This window comes from Peromyscus maniculatus, chromosome 5, assembly GCF_049852395.1.
Source record: "Peromyscus maniculatus bairdii isolate BWxNUB_F1_BW_parent chromosome 5, HU_Pman_BW_mat_3.1, whole genome shotgun sequence".
Classification (NCBI taxonomy): Eukaryota; Metazoa; Chordata; class Mammalia; order Rodentia; family Cricetidae; genus Peromyscus; species Peromyscus maniculatus.
This window is the reverse complement of record NC_134856.1, coordinates 70996279-71015829: the sequence shown is the minus strand read 5'-3', so window position 1 is coordinate 71015829 and position 19551 is coordinate 70996279. Positions and strand designations below refer to the sequence as shown.

General features: G+C 43.6%; 1 protein-coding gene across 3 annotated transcripts in view; it reads right to left on the bottom strand.

Moving 5' to 3' along the window:
• Window positions 1–19551, bottom strand: part of Prtfdc1 (phosphoribosyl transferase domain containing 1) — a 111044-nt gene that overhangs the window by 78149 nt on the left and 13344 nt on the right. For all 3 annotated transcript variants that reach the window (XR_013051446.1, XM_042278022.2, XM_015997458.3), the window contains exon 3: window positions 17910–18093. Coding sequence is in view for 2 of the 3 variants with exons in the window: in XM_042278022.2 (XP_042133956.1) it covers window positions 17910–18093 (184 nt within the window). In the remaining variant the exon portion in view is untranslated. The remainder of the gene's footprint in view (window positions 1–17909; window positions 18094–19551) is intronic.

Sequence of the window (19551 nt, the reverse complement as noted above, 5' to 3'; positions counted from 1 at the left end):
AGAATTCTTCTCCATGTACTCTCATTCCCTGGATCCATTCTTTATCACGACAACATCATCCCACTCAACTTTCTGAGTGACACATCCAGCTGCTTACCCAACTTGGCTACCTAAGAGCAAATAGGCCCAAATCAAACTCCTGGTTCCCTCTTTATTTTTTTGTTAGTGAATGACAACCCAGTTCGTACTTTTGCTCCAGCCCAAGCCTGGGGTCCACCAGGATCGAATTCCTCAAGAACAGCTTTGTCTCTCCAAGACCCAGTTTAATCCGAGGACTTCAAGCTACCATTGTCTCTCATTGCACTGGGTTCCCAAACATCTCCCTGCTTCGACCTTGGACTTATTCCTTAAAACACCAGTCAGATCGTGCCACTAAACTCAAATCCCAAGAAAAACTTCACGCCTTTTCCAAAGCAAAGGGCTAAACCCCTGACATGGTCTGCCAGAGTCAACAGTATTTTACCTCTGTTTCCCACTCTTAGTCATCTAATATCTCCAGCTGATTTTTCTCAGGCTGCCTAAGCTTTTCTTCAAAAGTACCAAATGCACCTCTGCCAAGGGCCTCTAACCTTGCTGCCGCCACTTTCCAGAGCCGACTTCCTGGTCCATATGGCATGCACCCTTCTTTTCTCCAGGTCTCTGCTTCAAATGCCTATAGTTAGCAGCTAGCTGCCCTGACCTCTGGCTCCATTTCCTTCGAGCCCACCTTGTCTCTCTGACCCTCTTAGTTTTCTTCATAGAACTTTCCACTGATATAGTTCATATCTTCCATTTTATTTCCAATGTGTTCTATCAAAAAGGTAAAGTTGGAAATGTCAAGGAATCGATTTTGTTTACTGCCTAAAACCTGTCACGCAGAACAGGGACAGACACTCAGTGTGACTCTTTGTGGAGAGACTGGGTTACACAGCACTGTGTTCACTGGAACACTAGCAATAGCATCTCTCTTTCCTGCAAGGCCCACGTGCCGTATATTCACGTTTTCCCATTAGCCAGTCAGGCGCTAGCTCACTGGTGCCATGGAGGACCTAAGCCCTATCCCTTCCCTCCCTGCCATCTTCAGCCAATAACCACACCATTATGATCCCAAGAAAACCACCATAGTTCTCAAGTTCACGTAAAGTAATAATGTTGCTCCACAGAGAGAGATTTCTTACATTCATGCATTTTTTTTTTTTAACTGCAGAAGAAAACTCGTTTCTGTGGGAGATTTTCAGCAAGTCTCCCTTCCCCATGACAAAGGCCCAGAGCTCAGTGCAAAGGAGGCTGGGCAAGCAAGATGCTGGTGTCAGCTGCCTCTGTGATTGAGGCAGGGTGGTGTGCTGGGGAGCGGGGACAGCTGCTGACTAGGCGGTCAAGAGCAGCTACTGAGGTGCATGGTCTTCTAATTGCAGAAACAAATCCTCTGCTTGTGCTCTCTTGCCGTGTTACAGACTTGATTTTGCTAAGTGGATATCAGTTACTTATTCTGTCTCCATGGGAATAATATTTGGACATTTTCTGTTGTTTCTATTGTGCTCTACAAATAAGAATCCATTAAAGTGTCTTCAGAATGTGCTCAGTACTAATGAGCTCATATTTGTAAAACATGGCAATACTTTGATATAGTAGCCTCTGAAGTAATACTTACTATAAATTTAGCTGAACTTTTAAGAAAATCTGTGCTATCATACTAGAAAATATCTGTCTATCTGTCTATCTATCTATCTATCTATCTATCTATCTATCTATCTATCTATCTATCTATCTATCCTACCTACCTACCTACCTACCTACCTACCTACCTACCTACCTACCAATCACAGGTCTAGGGCGCAAACTCAGGGAGTTGTATATGCTTGGCAAGCTTTCTGTGACTTACATCCTAGCCCTTGGTTTATAGCCCAAGCTGCCTTGAACTCACAATTCTCCTGCCTCGGCCTCTTACATGTTGGGATTCCAGGTCCCACACTGTGTAGCTTAAAGGCAACTTACTTTAAGAAACAAGATTGTCAAAGAAAACCTCTATTTTTTAGAAAGATGTTACTTCATCTTTAAGTGACTCCCCAGAACTGCGGTCATGTTCTTGGGATCACAAGAAGACAAGCCAAAATAAGGGATTTCTTTTCTTGAGTGTCCCTTTCTAACTGATGTTTTCATTTTGTTTTCTTGTGTGGTGTTTCTCCTTGTCTGCCTTTTCATATTTGAACATGAGATACCAGCGTAGCCTGCTGGAATATGGTGTACATCTACTGGGGAGGCTGGGTGGGGTTGGTGAGATACTAAGAGGTTCCCATGGGAGAGATGTCTTTTTCAGCTGTGAAATTCCATTGTCATATGGAGAGGCCTCCTCTTCAGATCCGTTCAGTTTCTGCACAGAACACCCACTGTCTAATCCCAGGACCAGTGTGGGCAGAGAGCTATAATATGTCTGGCTGGTCGGAAAGTACACTGGCTGTCTCAGGACCTTGTGCAGAGACTATAACCAAAGCTGCCCAGACGTCTGCTTTACTTCATAGCCACACTCTGGACAATTTTTTTTCATTGTTTCTTCTTTCGGAAAAATTCATCTTCCGTCTCCCGCAACAGTGGGTGACTAGGTGCGAGGGGAGGTGAGTATGCACCAGTAGAAATGGGATCTGTGACCAAGATGTGCAACTGGTCTGTACACCACCACTGCCCATGTCTGTTGTGTCTGCTGTCTTTAGAGTTCCAAGTCTCTCAGTGCCACAGCTGCTCTTCTCTGGCACCTTCCTGCCCAGGCCCTAGGGTCTGACTTAACTTCCAACACCATTCGGCTCATGACCTCTGGCCTTGCTGTCTCTCTCCTGCTCAGCCTGTCACCTGAGGCTGTGTGTCAAATTCATGTCATTCTAGTGGAGGATGCAAAGCAGGTGCGAGGGGGCAACTCAGATCTGTCAGGGAACCAAGGGAGCTGGAAAGCCAGCCTCGCAAGATCCCAAAGGAAGGGGAATCCCAGAAAAAAAACCAAACAAACAAGTGAGTCGAGGTCACGGGAAGCAGACTAGAGAGGCTGTTAAGCCCTGAGTTCTGGGGTCAGACAGCTTAATTTTGCATCTTGGTCTCTTCCCCAACCAGCTTTGTGATATTGGGTATTTTCTTTAACGGTGCCTTATTTTCCTCCTTCGTAAAATGGGGGTAATAGCAGTTGCCTAATTCATCATACTTAGGAATTAATATTCCTGAAAACACTTAAGTGAGTACTTTTGAGATAGCAATAAATGAATTATTTTAATTATTATTTTGGATACATTTAACTAAATGATTGGACTAGAGGACTATCTTTTATTTTGTTATTTGTGTGTATTCATGTTTTGTCCACATCTACATCTGCATACCACGTGCATGTCTGGTGCTCACAGAGGCCAGAAAAGGGTGCCAGTCCCCTGAGACTGTAGTTGCATGTGGTTGTAAGCTGCAATGTGGTGCTTGGGATTGAAGTCAGGTCCTCTGAAAGAAAAGCAAGTACTCTTAACTGCTGAGCCATCTCTCCAGCCCTTGAGGAATATCTTAATTTAAAAAATACAAGAGATAATTTTCTTTGTAGATTTGTTCTACATGTAACAAGTGAACTAATAAAGTAGCTGATAGAGGGAATGGCTATCTCTGGAGAAGCCTTGGCTCACCCACCTCTGACAGGAGTTTACTTGTATCCAATAAAAGAAACAAATGTTGTATTACCCAAATTTTCAAAACATATTCACTAATCTTCTAAAATTATTAACAATTCTAACTTTTAAGAATGTTACAACCCATCCTTTTTTTTTCCTAGCCCAAACTGATCTGTCCTAGAAGGCTCTGGATGTGGCTGTCCCGGTTGTTGTATCAACTTGACATAAGCTAGAGACGTCATGGAAGAAGCCAACTGAGAAAATGCCTCTATGAGATTGCCAGTGAGAGGTCTGTGGTGCATTTTCTTGATTTGTGGTTGATGTGGGGCCTCGTTCACTGTGGGCAGTGGCACTCCTGGAAAAGTGGTCCTATGCAGTAAAAGAAAGCATTCTGAGCAAGCCATGGGGAGCAAGCCAGTAAGCAGCTCTTCTCCATGGCTTCCGTCTCAGTTCTAGCCTCTAGGCTCCTGCCCTGTTTTCCCTCAGCGGTATGAAGAGCTCATCATATCAGCTCGAAGATGAAATAAACCCTCTCCTCTCAAGTTGCTTTCCGTCATGGTGTTTATGACAGGAATAAAAAGATAACTAAGAAGGTGTTTGCCTAGCAGGTACTAGACCCTGGGTTCAACCCCCTGATCCATAGGAGAGTAAAACGAAACCGCCTTTTGTGCAATTGATTCATAGGTTGATTTCGTCTTAAGTAGAGGCAAGGAACTGTGATGTGTTTCTCCTGCAGCCAATCATTCGCCTGCCTGCAGTGTGACACGTTACAGGCATTTAAGAGAAACGGCAGGAGGATGTCACTTCCTAAGAGATCTGGGCTCTGAGATGGCTGGAAACGTGCAGGTGTTCAAAAGCCATTTTCAGAGCTGCGGCTGGAGCTCAAATAAGAGTGCGTGTCTTCTTGGGCCTGATTTGCATCCTTAGTACCAACACAGACTACTCAATTAGTTAATTCATCTGAAGACAAATTTTAATCTTAAAAATTACAACATGGGAAGAGATCACATCATGCATTTTCATGTCTTAGATTCTGTAGTTGGCTGTTTTGATTTTGGGGGGTGAGGGGCGTGCTGGGGCCCAAATGTTTTAGAAACAGCACCATGGCCTTTTAGTTGTCCTAAATACAGTGTTCTCTCTACTCAGCCAGAGGTAGGCTTTACAGGTCAGGGAAGCCCACTCCAAGTTCTTTTGTTTTACTTTGTTGTTTGAGACAGGGTTTCTCTGTGTGGCTCTGGTTGTCCTGGAACTCACTTTGTAGATGGGGCTGGCTGGTCTTGAACTCAGAGATCCACCTGCCTCTGCCTCCAGAATGCTGGGATTAAAGGTGAGCGCCACCACCACCAGCACACTCCAGTTGGTCAGCGGTGACCTTCTGGTGTCATGACCCAACACTTCCCTCTGGACCAGTGGATCTCAACCTTGCAAATGCTGTGACCCTTTAATACAATTCCTCATGTTATGCTAACCGTCAACCAAAACATTACTTTTATTGCTACTTCATAAGTGTAATTTTGCTACTGTTATGGATTGTAATGTAAATAATTTTTGGAGACAGAGGGTTGTCCGAGGGGCTGTGACCCAGAGGGTGAGAACCACTGCTCTGAACTGTGGCAACTTTGTCAGTGAAGGCACAGCTGAGTCACTGCAGCCTCTGGTCCCTGCAACTGCTTTTCCTGAGTCAGGCCTGCTGTGGCTCCCAGCTGTGGCCCGTACGAGCTGCAGGCTCTGGAAATATGCGGCACCCTTTTCCTTCCTGGCAATCATCCTGTTTTCACAGCATGATTTTCTAATCTGTCACTATCTTTTTTCAGTTCTGTTTCTATTGATGTGGAGGAAAAAATGCTAGGTAGACTGACAATTTGTAAACTATGCTGGTCGGGGAATCTAGACTTAATTAACAAAACTAGATAATTCTCGTCCGTGAAAGTTATGAATCCTTAATATTTCAATGTGCTAGGATTGTCCTTAGCAACGCTAAGCTCAGGCCATAAAAGAAATATACGCTGCAATTGAAAAGAGGAAGAAGAGGGCTGAAGAGATGGCTCCGTGGCTCAGTGTACTGACTGCTTCTCTGAAAGACCTGGGTTTTATATTAGCAACCACATGATGGCTCACACCATTTCTAACTCCAGTTCCAGGGATCCCATGCCTTCTTCTGACCTCCATGGTCACCAGGCACACACGTGGAGCACAGACACAGATGTAGACAAAATACCCATACACATAAAATCAAAGATTAAAAAACTAAAAGAAATGGGGCTTTAAATTTAAACAGTGACCACCATGAAAGATTTTAAAGAGACACCATTCCTGTTGAAATTGTCTAAGCTGTTTTATTATATGTCTGATTGTGTTTATATTTTCCTCTTCTAAAACCAAACTATTTCTGTAAAAACTGCTGACAAAGTCCCCATAGTCTCATAAAATAACATGAAACATACAAATTTATAATGACTATTATGGTCTTCAACATCAGTTACCAAATACTGGTAAGAACAGCCTAACTTATAAAGGAAAATTAGTTTATTGCCTGTAATTATTTTTGTGCAGGAAATTAGGTGTTACTTGATTGTAACAAATTACCACATTGTTATAACCCTGTAGCATGAATCTTAAATGGTCTTATTAATAAGAACAAACCTGGAGCCAGGTATTGGGGTGAACACTGAAAGATCAGAGAAGCAGAACAAGCCACAGCTACCTCACCTTGCCAATTCCTCAGCTGATCCTGTTTCCTCAGACTGGAAATCTCTGTGTCCTCATCTGATAGATCTCAGCTGAACTGCTGCTCAAAAGCCTAAAAGCTTAACCAGCCTAGTTCCTGGTCCTCAGGCCTTAAATACCTTTCTGCTTTCTGACACTACTTCCTGGGAAAGGCGTGAGTCACCATGCCTGGCTGTTTCCAGTGTGGCTTTGAACTCACAGAGATCCAAATGGATCTCTGCCTTTGAATGCTAGGATTAAAGGTGTGTGTGCCACCATTTTCTGGCCTCTGTATCTAGTGGCTTTTCTTTTCTCTGACCCCAGATAAGTTTATTAGGGTGCACAATATTTTGGGGAACATAATATTACCATGCACTTGCTAGGCAGGCAAGCAGAACCCAGGACCAGGTGCCAGTGTTGTGCCTCTCTGGCTGGCTTTGACCTTTCTGCCTGGTTCTCAGGATTCAATTCTCACTGTATGTTTTGCTTTGTGCTATGTTCTATTTCCTACATCCAGGTCTCTTGATCAGTTCACTCAATACACCTAAGAGAGTACAGAGAGATGCTCCAAGATGAAGATGTGGTGGTTTGAATAAAAATGGTCCCTGTAGGCCCATAGGGAGTTGCATTACTAGGTGGTGTGGCCTTATTGGAGTAGGTGTGGCCTTGTTGGAGTGGGTGTGGCCTTGTTGGAGTAGGTGTGGCCTTGAAGTGGGTGTGGCCTTGTTAGAGTAGGTGTGGCCTTGTTGGAGAAGGTGTGGCCTTGTTGGAGAAGATGTGGCCTTCTATGGAGTAGGTGTGGCCTTGTTGGAGAAGGTGTGGCCTTGGAGTGGGTGTGGCCTTGTTGGAGAAGGTGTGGCCTTGGAGTAGGTGTGGCCTTGTTGGCGTGGGTGTGGCCTCGTTGGAGAAGGTGTGGCCTTGAAGTAGGTGTGGCCTTGTTGGAGTAGGTGTGGCTTCGTTGGAGTAGGTGTGGCCTCATTGGAGTGGGTGTGGCCTTGTTGGAGTAGGTGTGGCCTCGTTGGAGAAGGTGTGGCCTCGTTGGAGGAGGTGTGGCCTCGTTGGAGGAGGTGTGTCACAGTCTCTTCTCACTCCCTGTGGATTGGATCTGGATGTAGAACTCTCAGCTAAGTCTTCAGTACCATGTGTGCAACCATGCTTCCCTCCAAGATGAAAATGGACTAAATCCTCTGAACTATAAGCCAGGCGCCATTAAATGTTTTCCTTTATAAGAGTTGCCACGGTCGTGGTGTCTCTTCACTGTGATGAAACCCTAATTAAGCCAGAAGCCAAGTTGTGATTACAAGCTATGGGTCTGGAATCAAGCACAGCTTCACTTTCCGGAAGGAGGCCTTGGGAACACAACCACAGCTGACCTCAACAGGCTCGCCTGCAAAGGCGCTGTAAGGATCCCTGACTTGACGGGTGGCCAGCAGGCGGGTGGGGGCCTGACCTGTGAAGGTTTAATGAGTTGGACACATACATAGCACAGAATGGTGGTCACCCAGAAATGCTCAGTGAATTGGGGCTCATGTGTAGCTACTCACTTGCACAGGCTGGTGGATATGCCTGCTTCCTTCCCAGGACTGTGGCCTACAAGCAGCTCGTTTCTACAGCCACGATGCCAAGCTCCAAACCCAGGTCTTCTACCTCTCTGGGTCCAGCAGTGACTAGATTTCCCTCTCTGATGCAGGCAATAACTCTATTCTCAGAAGGCTTTCACTAAACTGTATAATTATACTGTATAATTTAGTAACACCATCCTGCATTACTTTTTTTACTTGCTCTCCCACTTTTTGATTTTCATCAGGGAAGTCAGACTCAATATGAAACTAAATTTGATTGTAAAGAGTGCACATTAACAGCGCCAGCGAGATGGCTCAGTGTCTAAAGGCACCTGTCCCCAAGCCTGAAGTGCCAGGTTCAATTCCCAGAACCCAAGTGGTGGAAGGAGAGAAGCGACTCCTGCAAGTTGTCCTCTGACTTACACACACACACACACACACACACACACACACACACACACACACACACACACACGATAAATAAAAATATAATAAGAAGTCTTCTCAGCCGGGCAGTGGTGGTGCACGCCTTTAATCCCAGCACTCAGGAAGCAGAGGCAGAGTTCCAGGCCATCCTGGTCTACAAAGGGAGATCCAGGACAGGCACCAAAACTACATGAGACACTCTGTCTCGAAAAACAAAACAAAACAAAAGTCTTTTTAAAAGAGTGCACATTCATAAAAAATCTACATGCATTTATTAAAAGAGTGTAAAGAACAATAAAACTAACACGTATGAAACAGACTGGCATTTTGCTTTAAAGAAAAGCAGCAACAAACGCCTCTGACTTGGTGGAAATCTCAAAGTAGCCTTGCCAGATATGTGCTCCACTGAAGGTTCTTCAGCCATGCGTGCTGAAATCCAGGAGTAAATATATCTCATGATCCAGAAGTCAGGGCCTGGAGAGATGGCTCAGCAGTGAGGAGCACTGGCTGCTCTTCCAGAGGACCCGGGTTTGATTCCCAGAACCCATACAGCAGCTCACAACTGCCTGTAACTCTAGTTTCAGAGGATCCAACACCCTGTTCTGTAGTCCACAGGCACTAGGCCCATGTGGTGACACACACATGGAGACAAAACACACGTGCACATTTTAAAAAGTCTTGCAACAACAACAACAACAACAAAAGAGCCAGACGTTGAAGAAGAAGGCAGGTGGACCAGACTCACTGCTTCTGGATGCAGCTGAGCACAGCCACATCTCAGCATCTCTGTTCAAGAGCCTCGCAGTCACGAAGCACGGCTTTCACACCTACTTCCTGTTACGTTTAAGGTTTGTATGTGGCTTGATCCAAGCTATGCCTATCCGTGGTTCATTATTTATTGAATAGGTCTCTAGATCAATGTTACAGAACCCAAGATTTAGGAAGAATCAGAATAGAGACAATGTTTTTCATAGTATTTCATTTAGTCAAATACTTGGCAATAATAATGCTAAAAGGGTGGAGGAGAGAACTATTACATTTTGAAAAAAAAATCAATTCCAAGTTGTATATTTTTTTTCCACATTTCACTACCCCCAAAATCAGGATGCATTTCAACAATGCATGTTATGCCCATGTCATGGCTTAATTTTGCAGAACCTTTATTTATTTTTCTTCTTGATGGAGCAGAAAGAGAGGTGTCGTTGACAGCCAATGATGCCTTAGATTTAATGAAACATTTTAGACCTTTTTTATTTATCTTTCATTGACCCTTCTGTTTTAGGTTACCTTCCTCATCCTTTAATTTAGCTCGCTCTCTCTCTCTCTCTCTCTCTCTCTCTCTCTCTCTCTCTCTCTGTGTGTGTGTGTGTGTGTGTGTGTGTGTGTGTGTGTGTGTACATGTGTATATGCACTTTGAACAGATCCAACATCCCTAAGAGCTAGGGGACTCTTCTGCAGAGAAGGGACTCTCTAAAGTACTGGAGTCTTGTTTCCTCACTCTAAGTCCAAGATGAGAACCCAGGAAAAACAAATTTTCCACTGCCAAAAAAAATTAACTTTCTTATATGAGGGTCAGTAGAATAGAGAGAAAGAGAGAAAGAGACAGAGACAGAGAGACAGAGACAGACAGACAGAGACAGAGAGACAGAGACAGAGAGAGAATTGACAAAGTACATTATATAGGTAGGAAAATGTCATAATGAAACCATTTATTTTGTGTAACTAATAGACTCTTATAGAAAGAAAGGAACAAAACCAGTTCAGCAAAAGGCCTGGTACAGGACAAAGTGAGGATTACTAACACTGAGCTACTGGGATGCTGTTTCTGCTTTATCCAACCTTCTCATGCTCACCAGCATGGATTACCAAGGACTGACTTAAACCTTTGTTCTCAGCTGTGCCAACAAGAGGGGGAAAACAGATGCTAGCTTTTCTTTACCTTCCTGGGAATAGGTCTGTGGCCAGCCTTCAGCTTCAATGTGCCTCTTTAATACGGATGCCAGCTTCCCAGGGGCTCGGATCCCTGTGTGGTTAATCTCACTGTGGTTACATTTTGGGTTGTGTTTTATCTTCCATTTTTTTATTCTTTCTCTTGATGTTGCCTCCACACGAGAATTATGAACTAATACAAAGCACAGTGTATTCAAAGAACTGGCAGGACAGGGGGCTGTAGATGTGGGGGAAGTCAAGCCTGTTTAAAATAGCATCCCTCCTGGAGCTGTAAAGCCTTGAAGCTGGGATACTTTCTGTGCTCACAGGTAAGCTAACCAAAGTGAAGGAAAAGCGACCGACTGAGGGATACACCCTCACACTGGCTTATGTATAAGTTGATGAACCTTTAAAGACATTTAAGACATTTAAGAAAAAAGAGACAAGTTTGGCAAATATCACACCCTCATGGGAAAAGGCTGGCTGGAAATCCATTTTTCTGGCACCTAACAACATTTGCCTGCAAGTGCTCCCAAATCTCCCAATTGTCTGCCTTAAGTCCTTAGAACAGGTACTTCAAAAGGCCTCCTACACAGCCTGCATTTAGGTTAAAGAAGAGTTTATTGATAGGAATCTTCCCTAGATTGGGGTACTCCCTGCAGAGAGGTTTTGGACTGGCTTTTAGCAGGCAACAGTGAAGACATCCTGGACTGAGATCAGTTTTAAAATTCAGGTCTTAGAATTGGTGTTTCTGAAACTACAGAGGTGAGATAAGCTAAAAATTCAAGCTATGTGTTTTGCAGATTTGTGTTTAAACATCACACAAGAGGCTGAGTGGTAATATGCTTGCCTACCATTTGTGACAGCCTAGGTTTGATCCCCAGAACCACATATACCAAAATAGTATGCAGGAAAGATTTCACTCTCTTCTAATCCCAGCCAAGAGAGAAAAACTAGCTCTTGGGGGTCTCCCATTACTGAAAGGTGGGTTCTCATCAAGGATATGCATGCATTTATGCATGCATTGCTGAGGACTCTGGCTTATTAAAGGGGGTCTCCCTCAGCTTCCAATTTTATTTGCATCCAAGACTTTTTCATCTGCCTCTACATGAATGTTAAAAGCCGACTGCCCAAACTGGCACACATCTACCCCAGCCTCGCTTCTGCCACTGTTTACATTCTGATATCAGGCTTTTCATTTTGGACCCTGAATATTCCTAGCCTTCTTGTGAGCACCACTGAGCACTTAAAACACTTTTCAGAGTCCATTTCCCCTAGCACTTTTAGAGGCCTGTAAGAGAAGGACTTTTATGGGATCCACAGTATTCCATAAAACTGCCACAGTCATTTTCTCCATATGAATGCATATGTGTTGGAGTTTAAGAAAAATAAAATACTTTAAGTAGTTTAAGAAGAATAAAACACCTTAAAAATTAAATATGTAAAGCCACAACGGAACATAGATGGTCAGAAGACATAATGTGCCTTTGGGTTCTAGCAGCCAAGCAGTGCAGACCCCTAGGCAAGTCAACTCCTGGGAGAGGTAATCAATTTGATTTCTTGTTAAATAAAGTAAATGGTGAATAGTAACATACATTTCATCAATATAACAGGACAAGCTACTGAGCATAGCTGTATGTGTGTATAGGGGATGTCATACCTGTAATCTCTTTTCTTTCATGCAAGACTTTCAGATCTGATTGTTTCTTAAAAGCAAATTGTTACATAACGATGACAATTATTTACACATGCTATTTCTCATATATATATATATATATATATATATATATATATATATATATATATATATTTGGTTTTTCGAGACAGGGTTTCTCTGTGTAGCTTTGCGCCTTTCCTGGGACTCACTTGGTAGCCCAGGCTGGCCTCGAACTCACAGAGATCCGCCTGGCTCTGCCTCCCGAGTGCTGGGATTAAAGGCGTGCGCCACCACCGCCCGGCCTCTTGTGTATATTTTAAGAAGAAAATGTAACTGATTCCCTAAAGTTTTAGCAAACACATCAATAGCTTATACAACAGTGAAGTTTTCTGTGAAAACCCTGGGGAATTCTGAGGGAAATGTTTGCATGTTACAATGGACATGGGCTTGAGAGATAGCTGGGGTTAGGTTTTAACACCATTTCTACTACGTCCTGGCTTGGGACATTGTGTGACTTAACTCACCTCCTGGATGAAAGGTGTGAGAGAACCCTAGCAGGACTTCTGATCGGGTTAGCTGAGATATGACTGTCATGAAGTGAGAATTAAGCATCAGGAGAAAGACAGAGGAAGGACTGGAGAGGAAATGGATAGGCTGGACTCCAAGAGGAAGGAGGCTTCACACTGTTAGGGAATTCAGGTTGCCAGGGCCCCTCCTTCCATTAAAGAACAGGAATATTTGCCAAGCCCATAATACATCAGTCTCAGGCTGGAGAGATGGTTCAATAGTTAAGGGCACTGGCTGCTCTTCCAGAGGTTCTGAGTTCAATTCCCAGCACCCACATGGTGGCTCACAACCATCTGTAATGAGATCTGATGCCCTCTTCCGTCATGCAGGCATACAAGCAAGTAGAGCACTCATATACACAAAATACAAAAATAAATAGATCTTTAAAAATAGTAAAACAACAACAACAACAACCCATCAGTCTTATGCTAATTTCTAAGCTGCTGGTCTCTAGACTGCTACCATTCATGCAAATTCATTTCATATCTTCTATAAAATTCAGCATAAGGACAGAGACATGTCCGACTGTCTAGATCCATGAGATGTTTAGAGCCGTGTGTCCCATAGGAAGGTCCAATGGGGCATCCTTGGGAAGAGTACCCCTGACATGACCTATGGAGGCTGAGGACTGGGAAGAGAGAAAGGAACTTTCCTCTTGCTATCCTCAGAATCCTATCCTTGTTTTCCTAGGATACAGATGGAAATGGCCCCTGCCATGGGCTCTGAAGATCAAGAAAGGCAAGAATACTGAATCATCCTTGTCGTTCATTCTCACACATAACTTATCCTAGTTTTCCTCGCACAATAGGATAGAAGAGGGGGTGGTTAGACTTCACTTCCCACTTAACAGCGTTTAGAATCATCCGGGAGGGCCATCTGTGGGCATGGATGTGAGGGCATTTTCAGAGTGATTAACAGAACGGGGGAGGTTGTTGTCATTATGACCACAATACTTGACAGAAACATAGGAAGAAGGATGTGTGGCCCATGGTTTCAGTCCCCAAGGTGTAGAGGAGTCGGTCACCTGGAGCACGTGGCACAGGCCGCTCTCATCACAGCAAACTAGGAAGCAGAGAGAGCAAGACAGGAGCTAGACCCAGACTATAATCTTCAAAGCATGACCCTAACCCCGGTGGCCACCTTTCTCCAGCAAGGGCCCACAGCCTCCCACACCACCCGCTGGGGAAAGACGAGCTGTGGAGGTGCGGTCAGACTCACGTTGTGGCAGAGATGTTTTCAAGCAGTGTGAGCCCTGGGTATAGGTGGGGAGGAGCGAGGAAGCACCAGAGGCCCGCAGAGGAATGTGAGCTGGTCCCTCCTCCTCATTTATTAGCGTTTTGTTCTCACTGACCTCCGCCCTCAGGCGTGCTGAAAGGGGATGACCAGTTCCAGTCTGACCTAGCGCCTGAAACATCTCTGAATGGGGACAGCGTGTGTGCCATGGGTGGAGAGTTGCTCATGCCATGGGCCAGACTGTGACTCCGGCTTTCCCCTCCATTTTGGATGCTATGTAATTAGAGGGATATCTTGCCTGAGTGAGCAGGCAGACTGTTACATGAGGTAATGGCTCGGGAGATGATTTGTGTTACCTTGGTGATGGACAAGAGGAGACATATTTGGCTAGAAGAGAAGAGACATCACAGCTGGGCTTCAAAGGACCTCAGGTGAAGGGCAGAAACAAAGAGACACAGTGAGTGAGGACTGAATGTCAGCGGTGAAGAGATGATGGCAGGTGCTGCCTCCCTTCTCCCCGGGAGCCCTGGGTGAGAACCACAGCATCCCCATCCACAAGAAGTAATGTGGCAATTAAAAAACGTCTGCCTAGGTGCAGTGCTAATGAACACAATGCCCCTGTTTTAGAAATGAACACTTTTTCCTGTAGTCATGTCATATAAGCGTGGCTTGGCATGGCATTTAAGAGTTAGAATGTTGGCCTCTAGGTGGGAGCCTGGGGAAAACAGAGAGAGGATGTTTAAAGGGTAAATAGTGTAAAGGCTCCAGAACATTAGAAAAAGCCCAGAACAGGTTAACATGGTATGGAACACAACACTGTTGGCAAGATAGAAGACCAAGCCTCAAAAAATTCAAAAGGATAGAATGATTACAGAGTCTGATTTCTGCAACAGAATTAAATCAGAAATAATACAAAAGTCTCTGGAAACCTCCTGCAGGTGGTTGAAAATCAAACATAAAATAACCAACAAATGAAAGAGGAAGTCCTGCCGGTCATGGTGGCACACAGATATGCTGAAGAGGCAGAGGCAGGAAGATCATGAGTTCCAGGCCACCCTGTGCTGCATTAAAAGTAAGTAAGTAAGTAAGTGAGTAAGTAAGTAAGTAAGTGAGTAAGTAAGTGAGTAAGTAAGTAGTGAGTAAGTAAGTAAAGGAGAAAAGAAAAGAGACAGAGGAAGTCAGAACAGAAACTAGAAAACAAAGTGGCCCTCCCCTCTTATAGGATAGACCCTAACAAGGCCAGTTTTTTGTTTGTTTGTTTTTTGTTTTGTTTGTTTGTTTGTTTTCCAGGGACAAGTTTGCTAAGACTTCTGCCCCATATTATCCCATCGTCCTATGTTGACTCATGTCTGGCTTCAATTAGACCTTCAGGAAGTATGTCCAGTCTAGTAGCCAATCAGGGTCCTACCTGGCCACAAACAGGAACTGTTCTTGCTATTTTCAGTCAAACAGACTCCTGACACAGCAAACAGACCCCTGACAGACACTGCAACCACATTTGCTGACCAATGTCATGAGCTAATCATAAGATGATTCCTGTACCAGTAAGGGTCTACACCCAATCACTTCAAAGTGCACTTAACCACGCCTGGAATTCCCCTAATTCTGCTTAAAAGGAGCCTGTGAGCTTCTCTCGGGGTCGCCATTTGCCAGTTTGTTGGATGGTTTGACCCCAGCATGCTAGATTTTTTTTTATTAAAAGCTCTTATTGATTGCATACATGACTGGTAGTCTTTTATGGGACTTCTCATGGACCATAAGAGAAAATAGTCTGAACGTTGAAGCAACATATCAAAATCTATGAGACACAGCTAAAAATGTTCTGAAAGGAAAGCTTACATCATCACGTTTGTAGTAGACAATGAGAAATATCCTAAACCTCTGAATTAAATCTTCATCTTAAAAGCAAGCCTCAAGAAGGATGCAAAAACCATAAAAGCACATCCTGATGTAAATCAAAACAGTAAGATAATGGGAAAAAAAATCAAGGAATTGCTAACTTCCTTTGAAAAAATAATTTAAAAAAAGGCAAACAGTGAGGCACATATGAAAGATGCTGGAAAGAGAGCTCTCAGAAGAGAAAGCCTAGCGTAGCTTCCAGGGCCCTGGGGTTCAGGAGAAGGACTTCCTGCAAAGAACAAAAAGGCAGGCAGAGTGATAAGGAAAATGGATTTCAGATTCCTACATGGTGAGAGGTGTTGTTGAAAACGAATAGAACTATAAATTAAATGGGATAAGTGCTTCTGCATATAAATTGAACCTCAATAAACCACCCTTTCACTCTTCAAAGAAAGGATTTTGTTTATGTGCTAGGACAACACAGTGAAGACAAGGGCCAAGTGAATGAGAAAAGTCTTGTTCAGATGGAAGGATGGCTAGTTAATTCAAGGTAGAAGGAAGGTAGAGAGGAATGCTTTTATGAGAGCACAGAACCCACCAAGCAGGTGAGGATGCCCATGAAAAAACAAAAGCATCTTCACTGTATCCTGGGAGATTCAGGAATTTAGAAGATGCAACTTAACCCAACTGCAGCTACCCTAGACCTGAGGCAACTGGAAAGTGTCACATGAAAATGTAGGCAGAATTCCAGGCACATCCTCAAGATGGCTGTGCTGGCTATTTTTATGTCAACTTGACACAAGCTAGGAAGAGAGACTCTCAACTGAGAAAAAAAAATACCCTTCTAAGATTGGGCTGTGGGCAAGTCTGTAATGCATTTTTCCCATTGGTGATTGATGTGGGAGAGCCCACCTCACTAGGGGCAGCACCACACCCACCACGGCCAACTCAAGCAAGCCAGTAAACAGCATCCCTCTGAGTCTCTGCTTAGATTCCTGCCTCCAGGTTCCTGCCTCAGTTCCTGCCCTGACTTTCCTCATTGATGGAGTATGACCTGAGACTTGTAAGGTGAAATAAACACTTTCCTCTTCTTGTTGTTTCTGGTCAAGGTGTTTTATCACAACAATAAAAACCCTAACTGCCTTGGTTTCTGCCATTCAGTTTGTGATGGTGTGGGTATGTACCAATAGGAAGCCACTTATGACTGACTATAGAATTCAAATGCGCTTAGTCAATGATAATACTGTCATGGTTTTGACCAAAAGAGTTTCTTAATAAATAGCACATCAGTTTTAGTGACTTATTGGCCATTCAGTAATGAGCATCACACAACTAACATTATGGTGAAAAGAGACTAAGTCAAGGGTGTGTTTAGAAAACCACTGGTATCAATTCCATTCAGAGGTGGCCAGGAAGCCATCATAGGCTGGTGGAGGAGCATCTGTGGAAGATCCCATGCATGCAGCCTGGTCTCCTCACATTGACATCCCCTCCAGACTTCCCTTCTCCACCTCAGATGATGACTACAGAGAACCAAGTCTCCCCACAGGATTGGATTCTCTCCTACAGGGCTCCAGGACCAAGAATAACACTGAGCATGAGAGCACTTCGGTCTTCACTGGACTTTCTTCACACTGACCATCATCTTTATTCACATGGACAAATACGGGTGATAAGTTTTGAAGTCCCGGTTATTGGATATCCATCACCACTGATGTAATAAGCCAATCAAACCAAATTGATAAATCCAGGTTTAGTGAACAGAGCAAAGTAACTCCCCTGGGTGACCCTCAGGAGGGCAGAAGAGGAATCACATGGCAAATACCATGGCCAGGTCTTAAGTAGTCTGTAGGTGTGGTCTTGAGCAGCCCTAGGGAGGGGCTAACTCTTGGTGGGCTTTCTGAGGGGCAGAGTTTGGAGGGGGCAACTCCAGTAGATATCCAGCAGACATCATTCTCAAAGAGTCTTTCCACATATTTGAAAATAGAAGAGTATTGCTTAAATTCTTATAATTGTCGTTGTATTCTTGTACATTAAAAAAATTATACTCAAGCTGGGCGTGGTGGTGCACACCTTTAATCCCAGCACTCAGAAGGCAAAGGCAGGTGGATCTCTGAGTTTGAAGTGAGCCTGGTCTACAGAGTGAGTTCCAGGATAGCCAGGGCTACACAGAGAAACTCTGTTTTGGAAAAAAAAAAAAAAAAAAAAAAAAACAACAACAACCAAAAAAACCAGTAATAACAAAAACTATACTCTTAATTTTCACTTCAGTGTTTAGACATAAGACTCTTCATTTTTATAACTTTACTAGTTCTTTTGTTCTAAGGAATTTTGAGTTCTAATAATTATGAAATAAAAATAGAACATGTAATGACTTACCTTGTAACTTTTTAGTCTGATGAAGTCCACCTTCATAGAGACAAATCGATCTGAATTTCGGCTGATGTTCTTAAGGTGTTCTACAAGATCAGCACAGAATTTATAACCTCCTTTCAGCACACACAGGACCAGAATATCATGGTAGCCTATGTCTTTCATTATATCTTTAGCCAGCCGCTCAATTCTGAAAAAAAAGTAAGAAATAAAAGATACATTAAGGTGCACCTAATAAACAGTAAGAATGTTTTATACAGATCGGAACATTCAGGTGAATATAGAGAGAAGCTTAGGAAACAGAAAGCTCCAGGCAGATAAGTTCTGTTAAGGTGAAAACAAAGTATGCTGTGGAATAATTCTCTTGTACACTGAGAAGATTTGTAACTTGAATTGACTTAATAAAATGCCAACTGGCCAGTAGTCAGGCAGGAATTATAGGTGGGGCAACCAGACTAAGAGTTCTGGGAAGAGGAAGGGCAGAGTCAGGAGTCACCAGCCAGATGCAGAGGAAGCAAGATGAGAATGTCATACTGAGAAAAGGTACCAAGCCACGTGGCTAAACATAGATAAGAATTATGGGTTAATTTAAGTGTAAGAAGTAGTTAGTAACAAGTCTGAGCTACCAGCTGAGCATTTATAAGTAATATTAAGCCTCTGAGTCGATTATTTGGGAAGTGGCTGCTGGGTATTTGGGAGTTGCTGGTGGGACAGAAACTTCTGCCTATAAAAGTGTTTAGAACATACTTCTAACAGTGATATCACAGCTCCTGTATTTTGTAAACAGTGACTATTAGCGATCATACATGCCACATATCATTCTATCATTACAGAACCTGCTTGTCAAATTTTAAAGTGTTTTGATGGTGTTTAGTGATATCTTCATTTTATAGCAAAGAAAGTAGAAATAGAGAGAGTGCTGATTGGTTTTTTCGCTAACTTGATACAAACCTAGACCTATGTGGGAAGCAAGAATCTTAATTGAGATAATGCCTCCATAAGATTGGCCTGTAGGCAAGTCTGTGAGGTACTGTTAGACTAATGATTGATGTAGGAGGGCCATCCCTGAGCAGCTGGTCCTGGGTTATATCAAAAGCAGGCTGAACAAGCCATGAGGAGCAAGCCAGTAAGCAGCCTTCCTCTGTACTCTCTGCTTCAGTTCCTGCCTCCAATTTCCCACCCTGCTTGAGTTCCTGTCCTGACTTCCCCCAGTGATGGACTGTTACCTGGAAGTGTAGGGAGAAATAAATCCTTTCCTCCCCAAGTTGCTTTTGGACCTGGAGTTTTATCACAGCAAAAGAAATCCTAATACAGGGAGTGATTCTCTCACCTTATACTGGAAGAAAAGTCAAGTTCAACATAACCAAAACAATAACAACAACAACAACAAAGCCATATATTCACCAAAGGAGCACACCACATATGGGAAAGCTGCTCCCATAGAACACCAAGAGGTGCAATAAAGGATGAAAGCCAATATGGAGGATGCTCCCTGGAGGCAATGAACAGGCCTTGGCCTGCCCCTGGCAGCTCACTGGAACTGTCTTCACAGGTTTCTACTCATTCCATGTCTACAAGGGCATAGCTACTCCCCACATAAAACTAAAAACTTAAACAGAGGTAGGATCTCAAGCATGTACTTCAAAAA